The 17,800-nt window shown below is 39.1% G+C and overlaps 2 protein-coding genes across 3 annotated transcripts; one reads left to right on the top strand and one right to left on the bottom strand.

The window, feature by feature from the left end:
* Positions 1–1,201: 1,201 nt before the first annotated feature.
* On the bottom strand, positions 1,202–8,530 carry nuf2 (UF2 component of NDC80 kinetochore complex). 2 transcript variants are annotated; one of them, XM_066672907.1, is made up of 14 exons: positions 8,450–8,530; positions 7,728–7,855; positions 7,556–7,630; positions 7,283–7,359; positions 6,882–6,943; positions 6,625–6,722; positions 6,363–6,436; positions 4,799–4,892; positions 4,573–4,635; positions 3,703–3,840; positions 2,506–2,646; positions 1,881–2,056; positions 1,510–1,645; positions 1,202–1,366 (listed from the first exon to the last, which is right to left on the bottom strand). In XM_066672907.1, the coding sequence occupies exons 2-14, from the start codon at positions 7,845–7,847 to the stop codon at positions 1,259–1,261; spliced, it is 1,362 nt and encodes a 453-aa protein (XP_066529004.1). In that variant the 5' UTR covers positions 7,848–7,855; positions 8,450–8,530; the 3' UTR covers positions 1,202–1,258. The 2 variants fall into 2 exon arrangements, with proteins under 2 accessions (XP_066529004.1, XP_066529003.1); XM_066672906.1 differs by having other exon boundaries at positions 8,365–8,450.
* Positions 8,531–11,252: 2,722 nt separating this feature from the next.
* On the top strand, positions 11,253–17,243 carry rab43 (RAB43, member RAS oncogene family). Its single transcript, XM_066671307.1, has 3 exons — positions 11,253–11,527; positions 14,225–14,408; positions 15,213–17,243. Exons 1-3 carry the CDS (start codon positions 11,339–11,341, stop codon positions 15,464–15,466), a joined length of 627 nt encoding a protein of 208 aa, XP_066527404.1. The 5' UTR covers positions 11,253–11,338; the 3' UTR covers positions 15,467–17,243.
* Positions 17,244–17,800: the final 557 nt, after the last annotated feature.

Consider the following 17,800-nt stretch of genomic DNA (forward strand, 5'->3'; position numbering starts at 1 on the left):
TTAACAATATCTATTTTAACTTTGTCATCTTAAACAGGAGTGTGGTGGGTCTGTGGCCTACTAAAACCCACCGGCCAGAAGCCAGCACACCACAGACAGGGCCTGGTAAATTGTAATGCTTCACACACACCATTTCTGGAGTATTTTGCAACCTAGTACCATGTGATTTGGATTGTAGGAGTAAACTAGCAGCTGGAGGAAACCCACGCAGACAATGAGAACACAACCTGAAGTCCCACACAAACTCCTCAGACAGTGACCCCAGCATCCTGGAGTGTTCATTTATGTTTTTAGTTTTAATATCATTTAGACATGTTTTTTAATATCCAAAGATTGCAGAAAAACCCTGAACATATTTTGATAACAGAAAAGAGTGTTCCATTAGCAATTTTTGAATTATACAACACCAAAATCATGTCCTCATTCTGTTGTTGAGCCAGGGCTGTATTAAGAATTCCAGGTCTGGGCTACATTACTCTGACTGAAATGAAATGGATTTTATATTTTCACCTACTGAAACCCACGGTTAAAAAGATAAAAACCTGATTTTTCTCATTAAGAAATGAAGGTCAGACCCAGAATACCTAACATGGGCATTAAAGATGTACACATCTCTGGTGATTGTGAAACCAACAGAAGCAATTGCTAAAGACAATATTTATCACGTATACCATCCATGTTCATGATTTAGTGCTTGCAGAATGAGCCGTACTATGAAAAACTGCCCTTTTCATGTCACTTCTGCATTCTGGGCATTTCAGGTTTTACCAAAATACGTACACGCATCATAGTGGAAGAAAATAAGCAGTTCCTTGTATTGCTGAATCTGTTAGTCACCATGTGACGTATGTTGTGGGGTTAGACCTTAAACTACAATGGTGTTTTGTTTTTTTTTAAAGAGGTAAAGTCTGGGTCTTGTTTTAAAAAAAGTAAAAGATAAATATATATTAAGGTTATGTTTTGTTCAGTTTAAAATAACTATGGTATTAATTCCCATTTCCCAGATTCCTGAGCAGACATAAATGTAATATTATGTTAGTGTGCCAGTAAATAAAATGGTGAACTATGCTCAAAATTGTTTTTTTTCCCCCAGATATACAGTTACTGTGCAGGTCTGTGTTGTTGGCACCCACTTTTAGAAAAAAAAACAAAAAGGAAAAACTATGCTGCAGGTAACATTCAATCAAGATATTAATTTTATTAAACAAGGTATAAGAGAATAACTATTTACAAAGAGACAATCATATCAACGTATATTCTAAATAACCATTTTCATTTTCATTTTTTCTGCTCTGGCCTCCATCACAATAGCTTCTATTTTTTTGTGATAATGCTCCAGTGTGGACAGCAGCCGGTCATAAATAGCCTAAAGACAATAACAACAAAACAATCAATAGAGGCAGAATGATGAATACAACTCAAAAGTGATACATACAGAACTGTAGATAGCAAAAATCAAGTAGTAACTAGTTATATATATTTTTAATGTATCAACAAAGATATTTCTACCTGGGCCTTTTCACTATTCTGGTTGCAGGTGTCACGAAGGTTCTGCATCTTTTCCTTGAATTGCCTGGTTTCAGAGTCGATGTGTTTTATCCTCTTCACAATTTCCTCCCGTTTTTCATGGATTTTGTCATATTGCCTTTTCACAAGAACATTTTAAAATCAGCAGGCTACCAAAGGGGCATGGAGTAACTAACAATGGTGCATTTTAACCTGAAAAATTCTAGCTATACAGCACTTAAACTTTATAAAATTAAACTCAGAACATCCATTAAGGTGGAAGTCACAGATTATTACAGATATCTATATGTAATTTTGTGGTTTTTGGCTTCTGTCACTCAAGTGTTCTCAGTTCCATATGCTGTGATTCTTACCCAATAACACTTTGGACATGCTGGGCCTTCAGCTCTTTCTTATTCTGATGGCGAATCTGTTGCTTGGATTCTTTGTCAAGTTTCATGGCCAGAGCCCTCTTCAGCTGACACTCTTCATTGCCGATACTCTTTAGATCCTTCTGCAGGGTCTCGGAGAGAGTCACAAGGCCCCGGACCTGTTTACACAGAGGCATCATGCATATAGTCGTTTGTATAAGTATAATATGGCATAGATATAGTTCATTTTTATATCACATTTTCCATCAAATCTTTAATCACTTAGGATCAAAGTGTTTTTGGTGTCATGTCTTAAACACATCATTTGAAAAGCAGGCTGGGCTTCAACTAATACTTATTACGTCTTAGTGAACACTACATAGTGGAGGATTAACCTGCTGTTGGCTGAATTGAATATATTATATAACGTAGACTGAAATACCATAACTTAGAATGTATTTAATATAAATACACTACAGTAATCTATAATTATTGCTTTTAGCTTTCTCTGCTGTCAGAGCCCCTAGAGCTCTTAATCACTTTAGACATTTCTAACATAAGAAAATTTATGCAACTAGTAATGGAGACAAGACTTTGCTAAACGCAGTACAGGATGTGTGCATTTTACCTCTTCCTTCTGCTGGTTGGCCTTGCATATGCTCGCCTGCAGGTCATGAAGCTGTTTGAGAATGAGCTGAACATCTGCTTCTCCCTGACTGGCACACTGCACTTTTATCTGCAGGTCCACCAGCATCTCATCAGCCAGCTCCTAGGTTCACAAACAGATGTGTACACAGTGAGTCAAAACAACACTTTCACTGTGTCGATGACCTCTAAACCACTTTAAAAAGACCATAAAACACAATTTAAAGTCTTATTACTGTATTTTCATGTTTTGAAGTGAAGATGAGAAATTTCATGAGCTTGGTAATACACTAGGACACAGACACTAAAGAATACAATAAAACAAGTACATAAAGTGCACAAAAATAATCTAAATGTGTATTGATAATTGACGTTTGGACACTGTCTGTGGAGAAGTTCAGCTCTCCAGTTAGTTTTCCTTAAAGTTTATTTGCATATAGCAATCTTAAATGCGTTAAATGGATTAAACACCACAGCAGCAAATGTAAAGGTTTATTTTGCTAAAAATGTATTATTCAGTGCTACAGAGTAAATTAAAGCATATTATCAATAATTTGTCATTTAAATCGCCTTGACGTTTGTTTCAAAATATTCTTTTCTTAAAGAACAGCGCCTCCTAGTGTTACATTGCTACAGGTTCAGACTATCACTCAAGTGTTTTGTGTGGTTTTGCGGATCTTATACTGCAACAAATATGCATTCATTAGTCTGTAACCACTTATCCAGTTCAGGGTCATGGTGGGTCCGGAGCCTACCCGGAAGCACAAGGCAGGAACACACCCTGGAGTGGGTGCCTGTCCTTCACAGAGCAAAACACTCACATTCACTGACACTTTTGAGTCGCCAATCCACCTAGCAATGTGCGTTTTTGGACCGTGGGAGGAAACGGGGGCAGCCGGAGGAAACCCACGCGGACACAGGGTGAACACACCAAACCCGTCACAGACAGTTACCCGGAGCGGGACTTGAACCCCCAACCCCAAATCCCTGGAGCTGTGTTGTAACACTACCTGTTGCACCAACATACATGCCTATTGAAGGATAGTCTGTTTCAATTTTATTAATATTAGAGTCATTTGTTGTAATCGTTATCTTAATTATGACTACTACCACTCAGGAACAACTGCACAGCTAACACCACATCACAGCGTGAGTACAGACATGTTGTAATTATAACTACCTTTGAATTCTTTACGTTCTTTATATTTTCCTTCAACTTTTCCTTCTCATTCTTGATTTCCTCTGGGGACTCAACAATCTGAGACTTGAGCTTGACTATCTCATCCTTTTGAGTGGCCACTTCCAATTTCTTCTGGCTCTGTGGAGGAAACAGTTCATTTAAAATTGAGACAGGTTCAAGTACATTCTACTCTAACATATTGGCACCTGTAGAAAGAAGATCAAACAAATGTACTGTCGCTACACCATATCAGGTACGACTGATGCACCGAAATTGAGAACACATGGCTGAAACCAAAACCAGGTTACATGTAGATGACAAATGAAACTGAGGAGAGAAAGAGAACAAAAAAAGGCCTATAACAAACTAGTAGTACAGTATGGGTACAGTACATGCCAGAAATCCAACATCCTTCACAAAAGCGCGGTTACTGAGAGCAACAAGGATGTTCAAGTTTTCCTTGATCAACAAATCTGTTCCGACATCAGCTCTGTAAAGTTGTTTTGTGACAATATCAGTTGTGAAAAGCACTATATAAATAAATTTAGATTTGATTTTCTGTTCCACTTGACATTGTACAACAAATGCATTGTGGCACTTAGATTGCAATGCACTGTACCACTTTAAAGGGTTGTGAAATTTATCCTGGCGCCTGCACCACACTGGAGCTTTAATATTTGCTCTTTTCTCTCCCAATTTTGGATATTTTTTAACTCTATTTTTATTAATTAACAGAAATGTCTATGTAAGCGTAATAAATGCTCATATCTAGTACACACAAATCTGTAACATAAAAATGATGGTGATTGCTTCAACTGATATTAAGCCAAGAATATATATGGTTCAACATTATAAAGGATGTGTACATACCAATTTCTGTGACCTTTCTGCATTTACTGTTTTGCATTCTGCCACCTGCTCATTGAGGGCAGTCTGTAGTGAGAGAGAATATTCTTTATTATGTTATCTGAGAAAGTAAAGAGATACAGATTTCAAAGGATCTGTCTATTTTTAGGACCCCATGTTATTTATGTACCCTTCAAAGCAAGTACATATACTAGTCATTTGCTGTTCAGAAGCAAGAACCCGTGCTCACCACTTCCTGGGACTCTTGCATGGTTGCAGTGTTTGTTTCTTTAAGGGCTGCAGCCAGTTCTTTAGCCTCTGCCTGTTGCTCAGGTGGAATAATCCTAAGTGGAGAAATTCAGAAAAATCACAAGACTAATCTGCAGAAAGGAGCTAAATCTTGTATACAGAATTAAAGTCTTGATTTATATAGTGTAATTACCCCCCTTTCCGGGCACTTAAATTACAACATTGGAAATTTTAGCTAACTGTAAATAAATAGAAGGACTTTAATCTACACATATTTGAGTGAGTAATGTCCAAGACTTGCTTGACTTTGAAAGAATGTTTTAAGATAAAATATGTTTTTTAAGGTAAGGTTTTTTAAGGTAAAATATGTTTTAAAATAAAAACTTTGTTTAAGTAGGTGCCAATACTGCTAAGATTATTAGCGCCCTCTAACTTCGGCCACCTCCCCTGCTTGTGACAGTCAAACGAGACAGTTGCTACCACATTCAATGGTTTTGAGAGGTTCACAATGAGATTACGTTTGTCCTGTGTTGGTATTGTGATGGGAATTTCGGCTCTTTAGTCTCGGCTCTTCATAAAGAGCCGGCTCTTTCGGCTCCTAAATGGCTCTTTGTTTTACCACTTATTTCCACGGGTACAGAACAATATTACCTACATTTTACATGACTAAATATTATTGTTCAATATTAAAAATAATAAATAGTGTTGCAATGACCAATTGTTTTTATGGCTGTCTTGTAATAACTCACTGATTGCACTCACACATTCAATTGTATAAATAACTGGATTTTTATTTAAACACCTTAATAAAAAAATCACTTGTAAACTCTGAAATATAGCCAATAGAACCCAAATAATCATCCATTTCTGGGTACTAAAATAAACAAATACTCTGCAAAGTGCAATACAGCAGCATTCAACGGTAGTGATTTAAACAACCACAACTGTCAACAAACATTTAACTGATATAACATTTTATTCAACTATTTTTTGGAAGGCAAATTGGCATTCAGGAAAACCAAGTGTCTCAGCTTGGAGGGTTGGTTGGGTTGGTGTTCTCTGATTTGTTGAATGACAAGCCTTAGAAAAAACTGGCTCGGTCTTAGAAGGGAACCGGCTCTCATCGTTCACTTACAAGAGCCGGCTCTTTGAACGGGTTCGTTCGCGACCGACACATCACTAGTTGGTATCCGTACTCTACAGGTAAGGATTACAATGGCGGTAGATTTTCCCCTCAGAGAAAAGTAAGCTAACCGTTAAGCTAACGTTTACACTGAGGGAAATATCCGTCGCGAAATGGAAATGTGTTGTGTTTTACATGCAGTTTTGCACACACAGAATTACAACACTGTTAGAGATCCTTAAATGTTGTGTAGATATGTGATTTTTTGCAAGACTGATGTTTAAATGCCCTACTAGTTACGTTTTATTGTTTTACCCACTGCGATTGGCAAAGAGAATTGCACCATATACGGCAGTGGCCGGAATTAGGGGAAAGACTGATGATTGATATATAAAAGACTCCAGTGATAATTCCAGTATTTAAGTATAAAATGAAAACTTACATCAGTTTCTGAATCTTTTTTTCAGCTTCCTTAATTCCTCTGTTGTACGCCCGAAGTTTGTCCATATCTGCCTGCTGTAATTGTAAAAGAAAATATGACTTTAAAACTATTACAGAGTCTGACTTTATTACATGCTAATGGACGAAGCAGAATGGTTTCAATCAATAATCTGGATGGAAGAACGGAAGGATGGATGTTCATTTTAGCATAAATATTTCTGGTGTGATGTTGAGATCTAGTCATGTTTTTACAACCCACTTACAAAAGTCAGCTGATGCGCAGCAAAAAGTTCCTGCCTTTGTTTCCTGAAATGCAGAAAGTTTTGGATGCCACTCAAAATGGTGATTGTGCGCTTTGGCTCTGTAACAAAAAGTGATACGAGGAATAAATACGATAAAACCTGTATCAAAGGGGATCCGCAAACTTAATGAGGAATTTGAGATTTTAAAATCTAATTATTGACAGAAGTTCAGAAAAATAAAATATTTCATTTTAAATTGGCAATAAATATTTACTCACTTGGATTAAGCAGGTCATTCAACGAAAAGTCATAGGTGTGGCACGTGGGTAAAAACTGGCACCTGAAAGTAAAGAACCTGTTACTCGTCTATAAAAAAAAAAGATAGAAAGTGAAAAGCTAGAAGTGCAGTTTACTTATAGTCTGCATTATAAAGAACAACGATTTAACAAGTTTTAAATGAGGATGGGGGTGGGGGCGGCATGGTGGTGCAGCAGGTAGGTGTCAGTCACACAGCTCCAGGGTCCTGGAGGTTGAGGGTTCGATTCCCGCTCCGGGTGACTGTCTGTGAGGAGTGTGGTGTGTTCTCCCTGTGTCTGCGTGGGTTTCCTCCGGGTGACTGCATCCTCAGGTTAGAAATATTCAGCTGTGTTTCTCAAAAATGGAACAAATATCCACTAACATGCTTAAGTATACGTTCATCACTGGAATGGCAGGTTCATGCAACGTAGGGCACTGGATATCTTCACACAGAGGGGCCTGTTTAAAACACAAAACCGCAAGTGAAACAAAATTTTCCTTTTGTACTTTTATTCATCAATGTTTGAACTGAGGTCACAATCAGTTACAGTTGATTGATTCATGTATTTGCTAATTAACCTAATTCACGATTATTCACAAGCCAGTGAGTCATAATTACATACACGTTCTTGTTGCAGTATGTAGTCATACTTACTACATAATGACATTCAGGTCTGAGCCCATAGAGCAGATGCAGTACTCTCATGTAGAGCCGCTGTATAACATCAGCCTTCAAAAGTAAAACACTTAATATCACTACTAAAACTAATAAAAGTATTTACAAACGTGTTTCTTCAAAAAGATTTTTAAAAATAGTATCTCCTCACCTTTGTGTTTGGAGTGATATCGCTTTTAGCAAAGTGTTTCGCCTCCTGTCCTGTCAAAACATATGTGCGGAAAAACTGCACAATGGCATCCACTTTGTACATTGGGAATGTGTTCTCCATGATGGATTCTACAATGGGAAAAATCACAGTCCAGATGATCATGCTCTAGAGCTGAGCAAAGTATTGACAAGCATATTACCTTTCAGCTTTAAACATGTAATGAACATTAATTATGCTAAATACAAGCAACTGTGCCTAAATTAACATAAGATGTTAATCAATGTAAGCCTGAGGTTTTTGATGCTCACATCTCATTTACAAAATAAGTTGCTACAAAGTTGAGCAGTGCCACAGTGGAACCATTTTAATAATCATGTTTGTGAACGGTTTTAAGCTAACTGAACCATTTAGCTAGCTAGCAGTATCTTCTGCACCCCGTAAGGTGGCCTGAATGGATCTACATCACTGCAGTTTAATGGACAGACTGAATATTCTGCATCAATATTGGTGACTGTATCTGCAGCATCATTCGCATAACTGCATCTGACGCACCATTTAAGGTGGATACAGTGGAATCCAAATCAAATGAAATAAACATGGAAATAAGACACAAGTTATAAAAAGACAAACTATCTACCGTTCCTCTGTGACTTGCTTTCCGACATTTTACCAAGAGGATAAACATAGTGTAATTATAATAAAAGTGTCGATGATAAATTTACCTCCAACCGTCTCCGCTCAACAACAAATTTAAACTTTCGCGCCTCTGACGTCAGCTCCACAACAACGGTCCTAGATGCTAGTACTGAGCATGCGCAGCTACCGAGGACTTTTATCAGATAATAATACTGATAAAGTTACTATTTAAATAACGTTCTCTACAAGTTGTCTTATTATTGTAATTTAAATTGTATACATTTATATATTTAATGTCATCATTCACGTATGTACGTATGTTATGTATCTCGTTGTTTATCTATTTTTACAGCAATATATCACTGAGTTTAAATAATATTTTGCAGACAACTTTTAAGCACACATTTTATTTAGTCAATTTTAGTTCTTTTCTACAGCATTATTTTAATGCTGTTGTTACAGAACAAAATTGATATATTCTTTGTCAGCAGCATACCTTTTTAAATGGTTCAGTGGTTTTAGAAGCTTTCGCATCAACACGGATGAGAGATTGAGCGTTATTTAATTTAATTACAAAATGATGACGGTATATTTCTCTGTTACTAAACATTTTATGCGAAAGAATCAGGCGTTAAACCGGGACACCTAAGCGGTGTTGATCCTTGTGGGGTTCCCCACCCGTTTTCGTACAAGCTACGCCCTCCAGCATTGTGATTGGTTAATGATTAATAAGAAAATGAAAAGCTTTTATTTCACAAGAAAATAAATCTTGAATGATACTTAAATCTATGATTTCAGGAAATTCAATACTAGGTGTAAAATACAGCCTGAAAAACCTCAGAACATGTGAGAAATAAGATTTTTTTCCTGTAAAAATGTCTGTATTTTATGCAAGTGGTTTTTCATTAGAAAATGTTCTTAATTTTATATTATTTATTATTATTATGATTGTATTGTTTACACGTCTCTCTTTTAATTGTTTTCTAGTCGAATTGAAACAAAATCTATTAATGTGTAATAACAATATTATACTAACTATTATACTGTTTTCAGGTTGAAATACAGCTTCTTTCCCCAGGCTGTGAAAGCCATCAACCCATCAGCCATCAAGTCTTCAACCCCACACCCACCCCACTACTTTAACCAACCCATCCTGATTGATAATCAGTAGAATCAATGGACAACCACCCATTTTAATGGACAAGCAATTGCACACTGCACTTTTAATTTAAGCCTGTATATATCTTCTGTGTTAATGCCTCTGAACAATCTGCTATTTTGCACATGTGTAGATTTTATATTTTAACTGCTGCCTGAGAGAGGATGCTAAAACTATATTTCACTGTTTTAACACTGTTCTGAACATTGTTTTCTCAGCGACAATAAAAGCTATTCTATTCAATGGTGCAGCCACAGATATTGTCACTGCCACACAGCTCCAAGGTGTTGGGTTGCTGTTGTTAGAATCTCTAGTGTTTTTCTCCTTTTAACTATATTTTATACACTTATTCTTTACTCCCCCACATGAACTCTGTATGCAGGCACCTTGGTGTCTTTTTATAATGTAATTACCATGGGGTGTCCTTTGTTCCAAACATTTGGGCCAATCTGCAGTCAGACTAGACGCCCCCAACACATCAGGGGTTATCCTGTGTAATGTTAACACCTGAATGCTGATATTCATAGGATTAAGTGCTTTTGAAGTTAGACCTGTTTTGGAGTCGCCTAATCTTATTGCTATGGTAATTGATTAGGTGTGGCTAAGGGTGGGGGTATCACTGTGTTATCCTTAAAAGGCTATTGTACAGAGAGAGTTTCAGACTTCTCTCCAATTTTCAAAAAACCACTTGCAAGCAGAAAGACAACAACTTCCAGCAACGAAAGCAAGAAAAAAATATATTTAAAAGACAACACTGTGTTTGGATCATCTCCTAGCCTTACTGTCAGTGAGGAATTTGGTGTGTTCTCCCAGTCTCTGTGTGGGTTTCCAAAGGGTTTCCACAGTCCAAACGCACATGCTGATAGATGGATTGGCTGTGAGACATTTTCCACCAGTAAGTATGTATGCTTGTTTGTGTGTGTGTGTTTGTGTGTGTGTGTGTGTGTGTGTATGTTTGAGAGAGAGAGTGAGAGTGAGATACATTGACATACAAAAAAAGCTCTAAATTTCTGGATGTGTTTGAAGACAAGTCCCAATTTCTGACCAGGTACAGACTCAGTGACCACAGTCTGGCCTCAGATACGGCAGGTATAAAATTTTCTGGCGCCCCAGGGACCAGAGTCTGTGTGTTCACTGTACAACAGATGAGGTTGAAACAAACCTGCAGTTTCTTCTTCACTGTGAAAAATTCAGAAATACAAGTGAAACTTTTACAAACAAATTCATGAAAATAATTCCACAATTTGAACAATGTACAGAACTGGAGAAATTACAAATAATTCTGGGCATTATGTAACAGCTTATCACTGCCTGAGAGACAGTGGGTAACACCCCCAAATCCTGACTTTACTCAACCACATCCACCAAACCTGTGAGTGTGAGTGAGTGTGTGTGAGTGAGTGGGTGAGTGTGTGTGAGTGGGTGAGTGGGTGACTGAGTGAGTGATTGAGGGAGTAGGTGAGTGAATCTAAAATCTAAAACATGTCCATTTATTTTTACTTAAATTTGCATGTCATATCTTAATATTATCATTGTGACCTTTTCAAACACACAAGCCTGCAGTTAATCTGCTTATGATTACGAATAATATATATGGTAATAAAAGCCAAAGGCTAAAAATATACCTTAATCTTACTGTTTGTGCTTAGGAACTCTCAACCAATCAGAGCGAAGAAAGGCGGGGCTTGCCTGAAAACGGGCAGAGAAAACAGGTCAGTTGGCCGTTGTGTATTTCACAGGTGTCCACGTCGGGTTTGCTCTGTGTTTATAAAGGTGCACAGAGAGGTAGAAGAGAGGACAGTCACTTTGCGTCATCATGTCCTTACTGGACTCGGACGACAGTTACGACCTGGTGTTTAAAATCGTGTTGGTGGGCGATGTTGGAGTGGGGAAAACCTGCGTGGTCCAGCGCTTTAAAACGGGGAGTTTCACGGAGAGACAAGGCAACACCATCGGCGTAGACTTCACCATGAAGACCATGGAGGTCCAAGGCAAGAGAGTTAAGGTGGGTTCTCCTGGTTGTCTTGGTTCTCCTGGCTCTGATAAAGGTGTGAGCTGTCACTTGGCTCCCAGTACAAAGCTCTGACAAACTAAAAGTCCCCTTAAAGTAGACAGTCATTCTCTTTGCTGCTGTGGTTATGTTTAAAAGACAGTGACTGGCTGTTTTAAAAGACCTTTTCACCACCGAAATGTATGAGATATTTCAGATGTTTTACTGGCTTTTATAATATTAATTTTCATATAAATGGCAGGCCACAAAACTGTTTAGATTTAATACACTGAATAAACAGTTTGTGCTCCACAGAGCGGGTTCCCCACACAGTAAGTTTAAAATTAGTTTAGAACATGAACGGAACTCTGCTACACCCAGGCCACTAGGTAGCAGTATAGTGTCTGTTTCATAACATGAAGAAGATTAACTGGAAATAGCTGATTCCTTTCACAGAAGTGGCTCTTCGCTGTGATTGGAAATGCTAAAAGTGTTTGCAGAATTTTGAGGGAGTGTGCAGGTTATTTATTGTTTGCAGCCGGTGTGTGTTGAAGACCAGCATAAGTTGAGTTGACATGGCAGGCTCATTGAACAAGTTTCGCAACTCTTCATCTCAGACACGGAGCTCCATTTGCTGATGGCATTAATCAGGAGCTCAGTGTTTGTCCACACACACAGGCAACAAGACGCTGCTGAAAACTAGTTTTAACTGAAGTCTTATTTATTTTTGTCAGTTCTGAACTCTGTGAATGGGCACACATGACTCAGCGAAATGTCAGCACTTTTCTTTCCTGGTTTACTGAAACCTGGATAAAGCTTATGATGATGACATTTTCATAATATTAGCCCAGGCTTCCTAAGCACAGATACATTCTGATAGAAAGATGTCTAAAAACTTTAGGTACCCCTGGTTTAAAGTGTGCTGAAATAGTACTCCCCTTCAGTCTGATCCAGTTTTGTTTCATTTTCTCTTCTTAGGCATAAAACAGAGTGAAGCTTTCACAGTTTGGTTGTCATTGATCAGAGAGAACACTTCCAGAAAGAAATCTTAGTATTATAAACACAATTTCCACTGTTCTGTCAAAGCCATGTTACATTCGTAGTAAATGAGATAACGTTGACTTTCTTTCTATATAGTGCAACTCACATTAGATGAAGAAACAAACTGCTATTAATGTCTGAATGAACCAGATAATGTGCCAATTAGCGGGTCACTCATATGGTGGTGGCCATATTTAAAACCGGTTTAAAGTATTATGTTATCTTACATTCATTCATTCATTATCTGTAACCCTTATCCAGTTCAGGGTCGCAGTGGGTCCAGAGCCTACCTGGAATCATAGGAATACACCCTGGAGGAGGAGCCAGTCCTTCACAGAGCAACACACTCACACATAAACTCACACACTCACACCTATGGACACTTGAGTCGCCAATCCACCTACAAACATGTGTTTTTGGACTGTGGGAGGAAACCGGAGCACCCGGAGGAAACTCATGCAGACACAGAGAGAACACACCACACTCCTCACAGACAGTCACCCGGAGGAAACCCACGCAGATGCAGGGAGAACACACCACACTCCTCACAGACAGTCACCCGGAGGAAACTCATGCAGACACAGAGAGAACACACCACACTCCTCACAGACAGTCACCCGGAGGAAACCCACGCAGACGCAGGGAGAACACACCACATTCCTCACAGACAGTCACCCGGAGGAAACCCACGCAGACGCAGGGAGAGCATAACACACTCCTCACAGACAGTCACCCGGAGGAAACCCACGCAGACACAGGGAGAACACACCACACTCCTCACAGACAGTCACCCGGAGGAAACTCATGCAGACACAGAGAGAACACACCACACTCCTCACAGACAGTCACCCGGAGGAAACCCACGCAGACACAGAGAGAACACACCACACTCCTCACAGACAGTCACCCGGAGGAAACTCATGCAGACACAGAGAGAACACACCACACTCCTCACAGACAGTCACCCGGAGGAAACCCACGCAGACGCAGGGAGAACACACCACATTCCTCACAGACAGTCACCCGGAGGAAACCCACGCAGACGCAGGGAGAGCATAACACACTCCTCACAGACAGTCACCCGGAGGAAACCCACACAGACACAGGGAGAACACACCACACTCCTCACAGACAGTCACCCGGAGGAAACCCACGCAGACACAGGGAGAGCATAACACACTCCTCACAGACAGTCACCCGGAGGAAACCCACGCAGACGCAGGGAGAACACACCACACTCCTCACAGACAGTCACCCGGAGGAAACCCACGCAGACACAGGGAGAACACACCACACTCCTCACAGACAGTCACCCGGAGGAAACCCACACAGACACAGGGAGAGCACACCACACTCCTCACAGACAGTCACCTGGAGGAAACCCACTCAGACACAGGGAGAACACACCACACTCCTCACAGACAGTCACCTGGAGCGGGAATCGAACCCACAACCTCTAGGTCCCTGGAGCTATGTGACTGTGACACCTACCTGCTGCACCACCGTGCCGCCCTATTATGTTATCTTGCATCCACTATTTCCACTAAGTGTCAGTATAACAAGTGTTTCATAACGTGAAAAGAAAAATCACTGTAGGAAGTGATGGCTCCTTTTTGAAATAGTTGTAGTTGTTGTGATGTGATGTTTTTGTTTGCTGTTGTTGTTGAACAGTTGCAGATTTGGGACACAGCAGGTCAGGAGAGGTTTCGGACGATTACTCAGAGCTACTACCGCAGCACCAATGGTGCCATCATCACTTACGACATCACCAAGAGGTCCTCCTTCATGTCCGTGCCCAAATGGATGGAGGACGTGAAGAAATACGGTGGCTCTAACATTGTCCCCCTCTTAATAGGTTTGTGATCTTTGTTGTTGTTGTTATGTTTTAGATTATGTTTGAACAGGTTTAACATACAAACGCTAAGCCCCAAATCAACCACAAATATAGACAGTGCTGTTGATCTTTTGATTGCCCTCCACATGGCAGACTGGTGACAGACAGACAACTTTTCAACAGTAGGAGTCCTTTGGCAAGACTTGTAACACTGCTTCCTCACCCCTAAGTCGCACTTAGTAAGAGCTTCTGCAAAGTACTATGAATATAAAATGGAAGGTCGATGAAGAGTGCAACATAGTAAACACACAGTATGCATTCATGCCCGTAGTGGACAGTGTACATAGTGTTTGCTGTTGCTTTTGAGTCCAATATTTTGAGCAGCAATCCCTGTCACACCTTTTATATATCTGCCTTGTGTTTGGAATTCCCGCGGTCTCTCTTGTCGTCAGTGTGATCTTCTGCCCCTTCACCTCCTGCTTCTACACACTCCTCTCTGATGCAACCACTGCCAAGCTCTGATGATTCCAAAGTCTCTGAGCTCATATTTGCTGGCGTGCTTGTAGCGTCACTGAAATCTTCCTGTTGGCCTCTCTCCAGATGCCAGCTCATACATCTCTGTTTGAGCAAGGTGCAAATGGAGATGGTTCTTGAGAGGATGGTCACTACTTTGTTGGTGACCTTTTCTCTCCACTGTTCTGGCTTTGTGCTCCGCCCAAAACGTTCTGTCCCATCAGAGTATTCCACTAGACAACCACCACACTCTCTGAGCTGAACGGCTTTCAGATAACAGGTCTTAAACGTCTTTGTGTTCTGGCAATGCAGGGAATAAAATAGACCTGTCAGATCTTCGGGAGGTTTCTCTGGAGGAGGCTGAGACCATGGCTCATCAGTTGGACTTCATCAGTGTCGTCGAGACTTCAGCCAAGGACTCCAGCAACGTGGACCAGGCCTTTAACCAGATGGTTGCAGAGCTGATCCTTAGACATGGAGGACCAATGTTCAATGAAAATGTGACAGACAGCTTCAAACTCAACAGCAAAGATGTTAACACCGACGCCTGGACCTGTGGCTGCTGAGGCTGGGGTTTTCTTTTTTTTTAGTATTTTAAGAAATGTTCACTGACACCTGAACACTCAGCATGACCTAATCAAAAGGAGATTTCCAGGGACCAGTAGATAGCATTATATACATAACTCAGATCCCACAGTCTGAGGGGAAAAAAAAAATAGTTGTCAAAATATGGTTCAGAGGAACCAGGCTTTTTATGTTATGCATTAAATTATAACGAGGGAACTGATATAGTTAGGTTTAGCTTTATTTTATTGCACAAAACAAGACACATTTGCAGTTAAGACTCCAGCAAATACAGTGTCTTAGTGTTGAACCTTTAGCATTTTTAATTATCGCAGTGTAAAATGAATGGTATGAAGATGAGGAACGTTTCTCAGAGACCCTCATCTTATGGAGGAAAAGTAGCTCATTTGACCTGAGACTAAAGGAATCCTTCTACTTCTAAACTTTCTGAGGAAAGTGCTTTTTGAATTTATCATATCACTCCATGGGGAGACAAACAGAAACAGAACATGACAATAACCTTAAAGGGGAATTCCACCAGTTTGTTTTCCAAATTTATGCATAATAAAGTCTTTAAAGATGGGGACAAAGTGACTGAGAGTGGTTTGGTTTGGCGTGAAATGCTTCACTCGTCCAAAATGTTTGCAGTGGTGTTGAATGGAGCCAAACTTCAGCTGTTTACCTGACACTTAAGTGTCCTGAATGTGCAGAGATTATGTTAAACATGGCCGACCCGACTTAGGGGATCTGCCGTACGCGAGATAAACTGGTTAATTCAGGGATGACAAAGCAATCTGATACTTAACTTGAGATGCACTGTAGAGAAAAACACATAAACCTATAAAAAGATACATCATTTTCACTTAACCATTCATTTAACCATTTCACACCAAAACTCTTGGTGTACAAGCACTGAATTAAGCAGAAAAATTGGAAAAATAATAGTGGAATTCCACTTCAGACAAAACCAGTAGATTGTACCCTTTACTGCCATCAATGCAGTCGTTTGCTTTTCCTGAATGTATTCACATAATAATGTTGATTCTTTGATATTGTCAGCTTTTTTTATTCTTTTTGTTGTTTTCAATTCATCAAAACATTTCCAGTTTCCAGCAAATCAGTTTCTTTTATTTTTTAATATTTAAATTTAAATAAGAACGATTAAAGATGTGTTTAATTCAGTAACTAAAATGAGTAAAATAACAACCTTATGCAGTTGTTCGTATTTTAGAACAAGTCTAATGTTGTTGAATTTCCAGCTTATTGTAGCCACATTTTTACTGTTTATAACCTTATATTTAATTTTATGTAAAGGTTTTTTCACTGATTGAAGTACTCTGTTTTTGTAGTATTTAGTAAATTAGTACTAAAACAGTAATTTATACTCTGTGTATTTACAGGACAGTGATATTACATTTTTCAAGCCACTTTTCCTATTTTATTATTTTCATTGTGGTGTACAGACGATGATACTGAAGTGTACTGGAGGATTAAGACCATATACTGAGATGTTTTTATTGACTTGAACGTGAATTTTAATGGGATCTCCCTGAGCGGATGTGTTTAGTGCCTTTTTAATGCAGTTTTGATGCTGTTAGAATTACAAATTTATAGTGTTTTTCAAGGGACGTCTTTAAAAAATTAACTAGGACTTTTGTCAATCAAAAAGAAAAATCTCCTCTAATGACATTTTTAATCTGTGTATGCAGCGTAATTTAATTCTCTGGATGATCTGTTCATATTGAATCAATTGCTGTATTATTGTATGAATAAATTTTGTTGGAGCATGAATGCTTTGTCCTTTTTTTTAAATCCGGGTTGGTTTTGCTTGAACAGCTGATGAAGAGGAAGCAGGTAAATTGTGTAAGGGTCTGTGTACAGTGAAGGTCAATATAGTGAACAAGAGAGAATGTAGAGCTGGTGTAGCACAAATTGAGATGCATTTTCTGTCACAGCCAGCGTTTTTCGGCAATGTGTGTGTGTCAGTAATTTTAATGATGTGCCTGATCTGGAAAATTATGCACAGCAGTAAATATGTATTTAAAAATAAATATATATATTTAATACAAGTGAAACCTTTTCCAGAGCTCTCCCAGCATTGACAGTTTTATTTGGGAGATTTGAGGTGATTAGATTAAGTAAAGAATACTCTGCTATACTCTATTATGGGTCTGAAAGGATGTGGATCAGTCAAGGAAAAGAAAATAGAAAACAAAGCCGCTAACCTACGAACAACCTGCAGGTGTTTCTCAACGTACTGATTATTCACTCGTGACCTCAGCATCACTCTGTGATGTTTTATGGGATTTTTTTGGATTGTTAGAAGCAAAAAATTA

Source organism: Hoplias malabaricus, chromosome 5 (assembly GCF_029633855.1).
Source record: "Hoplias malabaricus isolate fHopMal1 chromosome 5, fHopMal1.hap1, whole genome shotgun sequence".
Lineage (NCBI taxonomy): Eukaryota > Metazoa > Chordata > Actinopteri > Characiformes > Erythrinidae > Hoplias > Hoplias malabaricus.